This window comes from Barbatula barbatula (assembly GCF_947034865.1).
Source record: "Barbatula barbatula genome assembly, chromosome: 20".
Classification (NCBI taxonomy): Eukaryota; Metazoa; Chordata; class Actinopteri; order Cypriniformes; family Nemacheilidae; genus Barbatula; species Barbatula barbatula.
Genome location: NC_136783.1, coordinates 9,389,657 through 9,401,732, shown reverse-complemented (window position 1 = coordinate 9,401,732; position 12,076 = coordinate 9,389,657). Strand labels below are relative to the sequence as shown.

Sequence of the window (12,076 nt, the reverse complement as noted above, 5' to 3'; positions counted from 1 at the left end):
CGCAAGTTATGCAAAGTATGTAAGTGAAGAGATATAACCTGGATATTTTGTTCATCGAGATCTAATGTAGTGTGATTTAGGTGTTCCCTTTATTTTTTTGAGCAGTGTATATATATATATATATAGTTTGTTTCCAAAATGAGAGAACTCTTTTTTTTGTTATGTTTTTGGTGTGTTTTATTGTGTTAGTCAGCTCTATTCTTTTAACAACTGCACTTGGATTGATAGTAATGGGAATACACAACAAAAAACAAGATTTTTGGAAATATTTATCTAATTTTGGAAGCAAACTATTCATATATAGGCTATATATATATATATATATATATATATATATATATATATATATATATATATATATATATATATATATACATATACATATATACATATATATACATACGTGCATATACGTGTAAAAATGTTATATTTTTGATATAATGTTGCAATACATGTTTCATTTTCTGACACTGAACTCGACATACAAATACGTTTTTTATTTCGGATATTTTGATGGAAGCTTGCTTCCTCAACCTTATCACACTAAATCATTCTTTAACTAATTTTACTGATCTGTTTCCTAAACACGTGAATAGTCATCAAACTGCGTGAATATTCATTACAGAGTGGGCTATATGGATTGTGTAACTGTAATCCTCTGCACCCGCATCGCGCATTGCGAGTTCATCAGGAGCTCCGCGCGCGCACAGACTCTGGTGATGAGCGCGTACACCGAGGAGGCGAGAGAATGCGCTGCTCCCGGTAATGACTTCAATTGACTGTATTCATGTATTGAATTCATTCGTATTGAGTTGTACATTAATATTGCATTCCTCTTAAAGTTTTCTGGGTTTATTCCGGATAAATGGTTGTGACGGGTGATGTAATAATTGGCTCTTGTGGACGGTGTCGCATTGCTGTATTGGCGAGTGTGATGTGCTTCAGCCATATGTGAACACATGCGTTTGCAGCACAGCTGTGCGTCAGGAGTGACGATGTATTTAAACAAGAGTTTCCATGTGAAAAGTATTAAAGATCCTCGAGTCGACTGTGAAGGTTGCGGTTTGATCGTCTGCAATGCAGTGCTGTCCAGAGAGAATAACCAAACGCGCATTTCTCATCCGTGCAGAGTAACTTTATCGTTGTGGTGTTTGCATGTTCTCACATGCGTTGAATATAACGTTGCATGCGAATGACGCGACTTGGATAAACTGCAACACGCGTTTTACATTAAACCAAGCTTGCGTAGATAGCGCGCGATGCGTTATTTGTCGCGTCGCCAGCGGTGTCCGAGGCGACGCGAATGTGCTTCCAACCAGATGCAAATGTGCTCGGTTGTTTTTGCATTCAGTCATTAATTTGACATCTTTTATACACAAACTGGACATGCAAATGCGTGCGTATTTGCATTTGGTTGCGTCTAAACGCACCACCTCTTTGAACCTTTATCTGCATATACACCCATGCAAACGACACGTTTAGCACACTCAGCGAATCTTTTCTCTCAAACTGCTTGCGTGTGTGTTGGTGTCTTGAATGCGACACATCATTAGGGAACACAGAGACCTTGCGTCATCTAATTGAACAACGTGTCAATAATACATAATATAATGTAAACATTTGTATGATGATGCAGTACGTTTTCTTATGCCTTGGTAGAGGGGTTGTTAACTTTGACTTTTGTCTGTAAGTTAGCCAAGGTATTATTAAAGTAAAAATGCAATAGTCATTGTTATCTATTACCTTTTGTATTAGTCTTATCTACAAATATCATAGCTTCACTGTGGTTACCATTGCGGGACAAGGGTAAATTTGTGGTTATAAAAGTTTAAATATAAATAAAACATAAAAAAACATAAACCATGGTTCATTTTGGCTAAGGTAGCAACTGCAATTAAATATGTTCTGCCTGTGAAAACCCAGCTTAAGTCTGCTTTTGTAATTTAATGTTTTCTATTTGAAATCGTCCTACGAAATGTAAAAAAAACTAAGAAGCATATATAACCTGTCCTTCTAAAACCTTGTCTCCTCATAATTAGTATTTTTATTTCTTGCCACAAATCATTATTATGAATCGTCCTTTATGTTTGTCATGAGATTCCTTACCAATGAAAGTATATTATAACCTGCTTGTCAACTTTGATAGCACAGTATTTAACCTTTTTAAAAGCACAGTGTTTTTTCCATTTCCTGAAAAACTGTACATTTCGTAAATGTCAACATCCAGAGTTTTATAAAGACAGTGAATATATCTTTAATAGAGACTAAGTAAGGTCATAACAACTAATCATACACTTTTTTTTCATTGTTTGCGCAAAGTGATAAAATAAAGTGTTGTATGGCACTGTTAGTCTCAGTATTTAAAATAAGTTATTTGAGTATTAAAGTATAACTGAAAAGATGTAATACTGTATCATTTACATTTAGTCATTTAGCAGACGCTTTTATCCAAAGCGACTTACAAAGAGTTCAGGGAGCATTAAGCGATATGTCATACAATATATGTCATAGCAATAATAAACTATGTGCTAATAAAAAGTTACTAGTTTCAACAAAAGCTAGACCACTACCTGTTAAGAGAAAGAGAGAGGGTTAATGTACATTACAATTTCTGTCAAGTATTCACAGAAGAGATGGGTTTTAAGTAATTTTTTAAGGTCGTGGGAGATGATGTTGACCGGACTGCATTGGGAAGAATGTTCCTCCAGGAAGGAGTTGTGAAGGAGAATGAGCGGGAAAGCGATTTAATGCCCTTATGAGGAGACATTACAAGACGCCGCTGGTTTGCTGAGCGCAGGGTTCTTGATGGGGTGTAGGAGGTTGTGAAAGTATGCCGGTGCAGATCCAGTGATAGTCCTGTAGGCAAACATCAGTGACTGGAATCTGATACAGGCTTGTGCCGTCTGGAATGGTTTGTTTTGAAACCACTTTATGGTTTCTCAAAATCTATTATATAATTTATCACATCTAAACACACATTACCTATTTTTGCCATTTTTATAACTACTTTGACACTCCTAATCTCTTAATTAAATATATCAGATTGGAGTTAGAATAATAAACAGAAAATACAAGCAATTTGAGTGTATTTTCTAGCTTTTTAAGGAGAGAGAAGTTGAGTCATGGCTGCCCCTGGGCTTTTGGGAACTAACTAACTAATCTGACTCATCATTTGGCAGGTCTGTGTTGTGCTGGTCTGAAGGAAGCATAACGCTCAGTGGGGGCTGAAGTATGAACCAAAAGCTTTGAGCTCTCACCACTGAGACAATGAGGCAAGCAGTAACCGCCACCCTGTCTGTGTGGGGTGAGAGGCGTTTCGGGTACTCCACCCTGAAGGACTCCAGCGAGTCTCTGTTGGACGAGAGTAAACTGAGGCCGGGTCTGAAAGAAGACTCTATCATTGAAGAAAAGGAACGGGCGGAAAATGAGCAGGAACATCTTGAGGCGGTTTTGGGACGTTCGGGCTCCCCTCTGGAGGACACCGGGTACCAAACTGGGAGCACAGAACACTCGAACCCCAGCAGCATGGTGGAAAACAGCATGGTGGAAACGTCGGTGGAGTCTGGGGTTGACTTTAGTGGGAGGAAGGGTTCTCTTGGTGCTTTGCCCATGCAGCGGTGCAGTTCTTTGGGCACCACGGCACCGCAGTGGATCCCTGATTCTCAGGCACCTGCCTGCATGAAATGCGGTTCCAAATTCTCCTTCACCAGAAGACGGCATCACTGCAGAGCATGTGGAAAGGTGACATCCGCATGTTTTGACATTTGGAATTTTTTGAGTTCACAGAGGCATGAGAAACAGACAAAATTATTGCATTTTTGTTTGTTTGGGTTTGCAGGTGTTTTGTGTGATGTGCTGCGACCTGAAGTTCCGATTGACTCATCTCGGGGGGAAAGAGGGCCGTGTCTGTGTCACCTGTCATTCAACTCTGAACGACCGTGAGTTTTGTGATGGATGCCCATTATTATAGTAGACAAGGCTGTTAAAACACATTTGTTACAATTGTATAAATTCTTAAAGGGACACTTCGACAGGACCAGAAAAAAGTTTGGTTCGCGGACAGACTCCTCTCTCAGTCTGGAAGTAGAAGTGCCAACTGCAGCCCCACGAGCCACACACAGAGGGCTGATCTCGCTCAGGCGGTATGAAGGAAATTCTTTCTGATCACACAAAATTATTTTTATTACACCATGCACAATTGCTGCCATTTAGTGTTTCTGCTCTAGGAAGTGTCTGACCTCGAAGTCAGTGGTCTGAGTGGCAACTCCAAAAAACCCACTCCACCAAAGGACCTTCCCCCTATTCTGACATCAACAGGGGTCAAAGGAGGTATGAATTTTCCCACATACTGTATACCCACTGTCTATGCAATAGTCTGAATAAGAGGATTATCTTAATATGGCTTAAAAGGAGATGTTATTAAAACCTTTAAAACATATATGAACTGAAATGAAGAACAAACTTACCTACCGTAAGTCTCACACAGAGCTACGTTTATAACACACAGAGCCGTGTCCTGTATTTACGCTGATTTAAAAGAAATCTAATAATGGAGCATGATGTTTTAGTTTCACAGAACATAAGGTGGAATTTGTAGTCTAATTTGTAGAATAATCTTGCAACAAAGTGTCTCATTCAAACAATGAGTTTAAGTATACTGTCACTGTACTGCAAGTCAATGTTATATATTAAGTGTACCACTACAATACTAAATTAGCCTATAGTGTTGATAATAAAAGTATACTTTGTAAAAGTTTACTACTGTTACACTTCAAGAACAAAGTTCCTAACAGTGAACGAAAAGTTCACGAAAAGAATAGTTTAACAGTTCTTAAATACTTTTTTACATTTTGTAGTTCGTGAAAATACACTTTGAAGTATATAACTACTAATGAAAGTAACTACTAATAAAATACTCAAGATTTATATATGCTGACTGCATTACATAGCCTAAATATCACTTTATTTTATGAAACCTGCATGTTTATAAGTTGTCTGTATATAATTTTTCCTACAGATAAATAATATAGCCTATTTAAACTGCCAAAAGGTATATATTTTATCACACGGTCAAATATACATTTTCTTAAACTTAAAGGATTTATTCATTTTCAACATACATTTTTATGATAATTTACTCACAACTGTTGTCATCCAAGATGTTTATGTATTTTTTTCTTTAGTCGAAAATAAATTAAGGTTTTTGATGAAAACATTTCAGGATTATTCTCCATATAGTGGACTTCAATGGACTCCAAACGGTTGAAGGTCAAAATGACAGTTTCAGTGCAGCTTCAAAGTGCTTTAAACGATACCAGTATATATATAGCTGCCATATTATAACGGGAGGTTGATTCTAATAGGTATACAGCAGTCTGATGCTTTGTTAACTTGTGTTTAGACTACACTCTGGAGGAGAAGAGAACAGAATCGTCGCTCTTAGAGGAATTGGAGAGAGGTCTGGCCGAGCCTCTGGTGTTCGTGCTGAATGCAAACCTGCTGGCCGTGGTGAAGATTGTCAGCTGTACGTTCCTAATGTCTCACTCCACACATGATGGATTTATGGGTTTGGTGATTTGACATGTGGAACCTGAGCGAATCGGTATGGTATATTAAATTGCGATTGATGCTCTTTTGTAGTCTGTGTAGTCGGTCGTTTTAAACCCGTCTCGTGTGTGCGCATGCACGTGTGTTCACTGGATGCGAGCGAGAGTCCGTGTGCACGGTCTGTACCTTTGATCAAATATAGTGGTGTGTTAATGTTAGTCGCTGAGGTGTCCGTCGCTACCCACCTGTAGATGTGAACCGCAGATGCTGGTGCGTTACGTCAAAGGGAATGCACGCTGTCGGCCAACCAGAGGTGGTTATTTTACTGCAGTGTTTGCCTGAGGAAAAAAGTTTCCCAACGGACATCTTCAATCATTTCATTCAGATCTACTGGGATGCCCAGACAGGTAAAACATGCATTTATGCTGATGCAAGGTGCAGTGGCTTCATAGATCTTGATCTTTCACTTTCTCCAAGCAGCAGGAAAGCTGCTGAATCACCTCAGCCACTCTTTGGTGTCCCGTGGGTTTCTGGGTAATAATGAGCACGCTGGATTTCTGTACGTGCGCCCGTCATTCCAGTCTTTGGAGGGACTGCCTTTACCCGCGCCACCCTTCCTGTTTGGACTGCTTATACTCCGTGCCGAGACACCGTGGGCCAAAGCCTTTCCCTTGAGACTCATGCTACGTCTGGGTGCTGAGTACAGATGTAAGAGAATAACATTTTGCATGCTCTTTAGTGTGATAAGTGTGTAACTTCTTTGAATTCGATTACAAAATACCTCTGATTTGTGGAAACTGATTCATTTAGCTGTTTGCTGTTGTCTTGCAGTCTATCCATGTCCGTTGTTCAGTGTTCGCTATCGAGAGTCTCTCTTTGGGCCGGTCAACAATAGTATCATGAGACTCTTAGTGGTGAGAATGCTTCTCACATTTAATGGGACATCTGCAATGAACTGCACAAACATTACTTCCTGTTTGATCACTTCCTGTATAAAGTTTTTCGTTTTTTTTATTCCAAGGACTTCCGTTTCTACCGCTACACGCTGCCTTCGGTGCAGGGACTCGTAGTCGATCTGGAAGCTAGAAGCACCTGTATAAGAATCCCTAAAACACGCCATCCTGAGGTAATACGTATATAATGTAATCTCAAACAAAAAACATGATCACACAACACACAAACAACACCTGGAGTTAAAACAAAGAATTATTTTATAGACTTTTATATTGTTCTTTTACAACTTGTATTAAAGTACTGTGGTACTATGATGGTATCTGATTGTAATAATATTATGGTACTGAAAAACACTATTTTAAAATGATAGTTAACCCATCAGAACGATTGAATAACACAATTGCGATTGAATTATGTTGTGATTGGAAGCATCCAAAATAAATGATCTCAAATAATAAATTATATTTTACAATCCTCAAAGTTACCATCATTTGCCTGTAGTTGAGGCAAAATTGTGTAGTTTTTCATTCAGCTTCTTGAGGTCTTAACCTGGGAAGCTTTTTAAACATTATTGAAGGAATTGTCCTTCTATGTTGGACAATTATTAGTTGCTTTTTATTTATTATTTGGTCAAAGTAATCCATTTTAAAAACATTTTGAAGTAATATTTAGTTTTTATAATGAATGAAATTAATATACTGTCACAATTATATTTTTGTCTACAAGAATAAGTTCAGAAATTGAAATAAATTCGTACTGAAATACCTTTAGATCAAAAGATCATTACAAAAATTATATATTCACAGATATATTGGCCAACAATTGGTATCGGGGGATAAAAGCAAATATTCAAACTATAGGCTGATGATCAGAGCCGATATACGTATCCTGTCAATCAAAAGAGGACAGAAAAATGAATTTGTGCTCTGTGTGTATAGAAAATGTTTAGAAACATCACAAGTTTTGTATTCAATATTAATAGTCATTATATGAATTAATAACATTCAGAAAATTCAGAAATATTAATTTAATATTCAGAATCTGTATTATCAGATATCACTGTAAATAATCGGCTAATAGAATTGGTGGATAAAATGAAATAACGCTGCATCTCTAAAAAGTGATTCTTAACTTGGACCGGTAGTATATGTATATCATTGCTGAATATTTGTCCCATACTTTATACCATGGAATTTTCACGTATGTCAAAAAAAAGTAATTGAGAATATTGCAAATCAGAAGATTAAAATAAGTCATTTCTTGGCTGCAGTGGAGTTAAGTGCTTTCATCAGATGGTGTGTGTTTCTCTGCTGGTGTTATAGCTGCTGAAGGCTCTGAATAAATCTAATGAGAGAGTGCTGGCCCTGGGCGCCTGCTTTAATGAGCAGGCAGACTCTCATCTCATCTGCGTTCAGACAGCAGATGGACAGTATCAGACCCAAGCCATCAGCATTCACAGTCAACCTCGCAGAGGTGAGATAGAACACACATACTGTACATGGTCTGTCACATAAATGATGTTACCAACACGCATGTAAATTACACTTCAAATGTATGATTTTGTACTTCCAGTACAGTTTTCAACTACACTTCATTATAAAAGAATGGATCAAATTAAAAAGATATTCAGACAGGCTATGCCAAATTACTCTGAATAAACATACATTTAAAGTATATAGGGAAATGGTTGAGATAGGTCAAATTAGATTTGTTTAGAGATGGTTTGATTTGGACTATCTAATTCAATTCAATATGACCATTTTAAGTGTTTTGGCAACTGTCTTGTAATAAATAATTTATTAAAGATAAATTATATACGATGACATACACTTGAATGCCTTAATTTAAATATGAAAATGCATGGACAGTCCTAATACATGTTGCCTTTCCCTCTAGGATCACATGGGGGTGCTTTTGAGACTTTATCTGGCGTTCTGTTTACTTTTCAGTCACTGGCTCGTGTTTTTTCGTGTTCAGTGGAGCGCTGAAAGCTTCCTCGGGGTACTTGGCCAAGTCGAGCATTGTGGAAGGTTACCGGTTTATTCATTTTTTCACTGTAACGTCAATAAACATCACCATTGTTTCACATTTCCCACTCCAATGCTCAAAGCTTATTGTGAAATCTCCATTATTAAGTCTTATATTTACTATATTCCTACAAATCCTCTCTGAGAGAAATTGTCAGTTTGTGTATTTAGATCTACGTGCACGTGCTGAGCTTCCATACATCTGCTGGTCACTACAGATGGATTGATGGTGCAGGTAACCATGGAGACCATGGCTGAATTGCGACGAACGTTACGAGACATGAAAGATTTCACAGTCACCTGCGGAAAACTTCACCCGGCGGAGAGGCAGGAATATGTGCACATTCAGTGGCAAGATGAAGAGCCACGCTTTAATAAAGGGTTTGAATTGACCCCTCTGATAAATTCAGTTCTGTTCATAATGTTTGCCTTCGTATCAACAGGTTGAACTAGCAACCGAGATTTGTTTGACACGGTGTTGTTCTGTTCTGCTGTCCTGTGTCCCACAGTATAATCAGCCCCATTGATGGAAAATCTATGGAGTCACTTACAAACGTCAAGACCCATCAGCGCTTAGAATACAAGGCCAATGGGAAGGTCATACGCTGGACGGAGGTAAACGGGTTTATGCATTGAGTAGCTTGTGTGCGGTTCGTGTTGTGATTAAAGGGATAGTTCACCCCCAAAATAAACATGATGTTATTTATTCACCCTCAAAACCTGTATACAAGTCTTTCTTCTGTGAACCACAAAAGAAGATATTTTGAGAAACGTCTCTGTGGTTGTGTCCATACAATGGAAGTCAATAGGGGTCAGTGTTGTTTGTTTGCTTCTTGTGTTTTGCATAATGTTTTTATATAACCTGTTCTATGTGTGTGTTGTATTATCATTTTCTTTTTTATGTAAAGTGCCTTGAGAAGCTACTTTAAAGGCGCTATATAAAAATTAAAAGTATTATTATTATAGAATGTCAGTTATACAGGTTTGGACTGACAAGAGGGGCCGAATAAATGATGAAAGTATTTTCTAGTATTTTTTGGTTGAACTATCCCTTTAATAACACAAGCTTCCATATTTGCTTAAACTGTACTTAGTTGAAACTTGGTGTCCTGTATTCTCATCCGTTCTATAAAACACCATTTTTTTCCTTTTGAATGTGACAGGTGTTTTACCTTCAAAAAGATCAACATCCAAACGGTCTTAATAACCACACCAGTCAGAACCGGCTAACAGAACGTCTTGCGCGGGCGTTCTGCATGGCCCTGTGCCAGTCTCTCTGTTTGCTTAAGGAGGATGGCATGACCAAACTGGCACTGAGAGTTATCCTGGATGGGCAAAAGGTGAAACTGTGATGCCACAGATGAAAGAAATCGTATTTATCTTGTTTAAGTGCTTTCGTTATGCTTATCCTATTTGTATGCTTTAAGGATATAACAGAGATAGAAATTTAAAAACTATATCTAATAGTGCAACGCCAGCATGCATTTTTATCAACCCAGAAATACTCATTTTGATATATTTACTTATATATTCAAAATTGTTCACAAATATTTGAGTATTATGTGTTTTTTGTGTTTCCATACTTTATATGTTATATATATGTGTGTACATATGTGACCCTGCACAACGAAACCAGTCTTATTGGTTTTTAGAAATTGAGATTTGTACATCATCTGAAAGCTAAATAATTAAGCTTTCTATTTATGTTTGGGTTGTAAGAATATAATATATGATGGAGATACAATCGTTTAAATCTCTAGAATCTGAGGTTGCAAAAAACTGAAATATTGAGAAAATCGCTTTTGAAGTTGTTAATCAGAGGCACCGTAGCAGGCCATCCACTCACAATAAATTTTGACCCATATAATGTATTTTTGGCTTTTACTAAAACTTTTCCCTTGCTACTTTGGACTGATTTTGCGATCCAGGGTCATATATTTTTTTTTCTGCGCTTGCATTTATTAAATTAAAATTATTGAGTTTTTAACTTGTGGATTTTTGAAAAGATATTTAATCAACCTTTAAGCGTTTTATCCACAAGGTTTTAGGTTGTGTACCACTCAGTGTTTTTACTGAAGTCTCATATTATCTTAATGCTGTACAGGAGTATTTATTTTAATCTCCGTCATGTTTCCCAATATCCTTTTTCTCATCTTTCAGATGGAGTTTGTGGCGGGCAGTAACGGTCAGCGGTTGCCAGCACCGTATCAAGACTGTCTCAACCAATCACTGACAAGTGTGGTACAGAGTAACTCTCACTACCAGGGTCTCGCTGCCTGCCAGCTGGAGCTCATCTTCTATATTCTTGAGGACACGTCTTAAAAGACCCTGCATGGACCACCCACTGTCACCTGTACCAATACTTCTAGAAACCTCATCAGCATTACCTTTGAATTCAGTAGTTAAATATTAAATCTGATAGACATTCAGATGGTGTTTAGTTGATACCTTACTGCTCACTGTGAATGGGTCTGGGGTTACAAGATCAAATAGCTTTCAAAGACCATCAAATCATCTGTGAAAAGTTCAAGTAGCTATCTAGTTTTCTCTAGTCTGAAGTCTTTGCTCATTTGAAACATGCAGAAACTAGCACTGAAGCGCAGCTGAAGATGAATCTCAAGCGGATGACTTTCATTAGCATGATCTGATATCGAAAGGAGTTTTGTGTATTTGTTCTTGCTCAATCTTCAGTCTTCCAAACATGGATCTCACACTGTAGCCCGTCGCACTTCCTGTTACAGGCGTGTTCCTGAATCACTGTTGAAATCCCACGTCCCACCCTATTCTCCCGACTCGCAGGAGTGGCCTGACCTCTGCTCTACATTGACGCACACCTGCTTGGAAAACAAGTGCCAGGAATTCAGCCAGACAAAGGCAACGCTTAGACAAATGGGAGCAAGAATTACTGTGTGTGTGTGTGTTAGAGAGAGAGACGAAAAGGCCAAACGGAGTGTAGGATGACTGCTTTGTTGCTTTTTTCAGGAAGAGAAGAGACTTTTTGTTTACATCCAACATGCTGAGCATACTTGAGATTGCAAAGGATGCAGAGTATGAAGAAATGTGCATTTCCAAATCGGTTGGACTGCCCTTGAAAGCCTAAGAGAACATGAACACACATTACTCCTGCTTCATTCTTGTAGATAGTATGTTATAAGAAAAGTATTTTAATATGGAGATGCCAAATAACATGACGGGTGTAGATTGACTTCCTATAATGGTGTTGAAGGAGAAAAGATTGCGTGCCATAAATATTTACGTAAGAAATGATCATTATGAAATAGCATACCATGCCTAAAATAAAAAGATAACTATTTTAAAATTGATTTTTTTTTTCAGTTTTTAATTGAAGATTTTTTTGAGAGACTAACAACTTTTTACCGAATCAATCCCATTAGTTTATGAGGTAAAACTATTTACAGGTGTAATTCAAGTTTACTGATGTTGACTGTACAGTTTCTGCTATCGGGGGAGAGTATGAAAGACACAAAACGTTGTGTATGCGTGTTGTACTGTGTGCATCTGTTTAGATGAATAACATGAGCAACATC

At 37.8% G+C, this 12,076-nt stretch overlaps 1 protein-coding gene across 1 annotated transcript; it reads left to right on the top strand.

Annotated features, from left to right (window-relative positions):
- The first annotated feature begins 675 nt into the window (after positions 1-675).
- Positions 676-12,076, top strand: zfyve9b (zinc finger, FYVE domain containing 9b). Its single transcript, XM_079482960.1, has 16 exons — positions 676-762; positions 3,180-3,741; positions 3,839-3,938; positions 4,021-4,142; positions 4,227-4,329; positions 5,402-5,524; positions 5,799-5,954; positions 6,028-6,255; positions 6,379-6,461; positions 6,569-6,673; positions 7,824-7,974; positions 8,451-8,531; positions 8,747-8,909; positions 9,038-9,143; positions 9,692-9,868; positions 10,689-12,076. Exons 2-16 carry the CDS (start codon positions 3,268-3,270, stop codon positions 10,848-10,850), a joined length of 2,334 nt encoding a protein of 777 aa, XP_079339086.1. The 5' UTR covers positions 676-762; positions 3,180-3,267; the 3' UTR covers positions 10,851-12,076.

What these genes read in the sequence shown, in the direction of transcription:
- zfyve9b (XM_079482960.1), top strand. Translation starts at nt 3,268, where the DNA reads ATGAGGCAAGCAGTAACCGCCACCCTGTCTGTGTGGGGTGAGAGGCGT. An exon ending in TCATTCAACTCTGAACGACC is followed by an intron (nt 3,939 to 4,020) that starts GTGAGTTTTGTG and finishes AAATTCTTAAAG; the next exon opens with GGACACTTCGACAGGACCAG. An exon ending in GTATCATGAGACTCTTAGTG is followed by an intron (nt 6,462 to 6,568) that starts GTGAGAATGCTT and finishes TTTTATTCCAAG; the next exon opens with GACTTCCGTTTCTACCGCTA.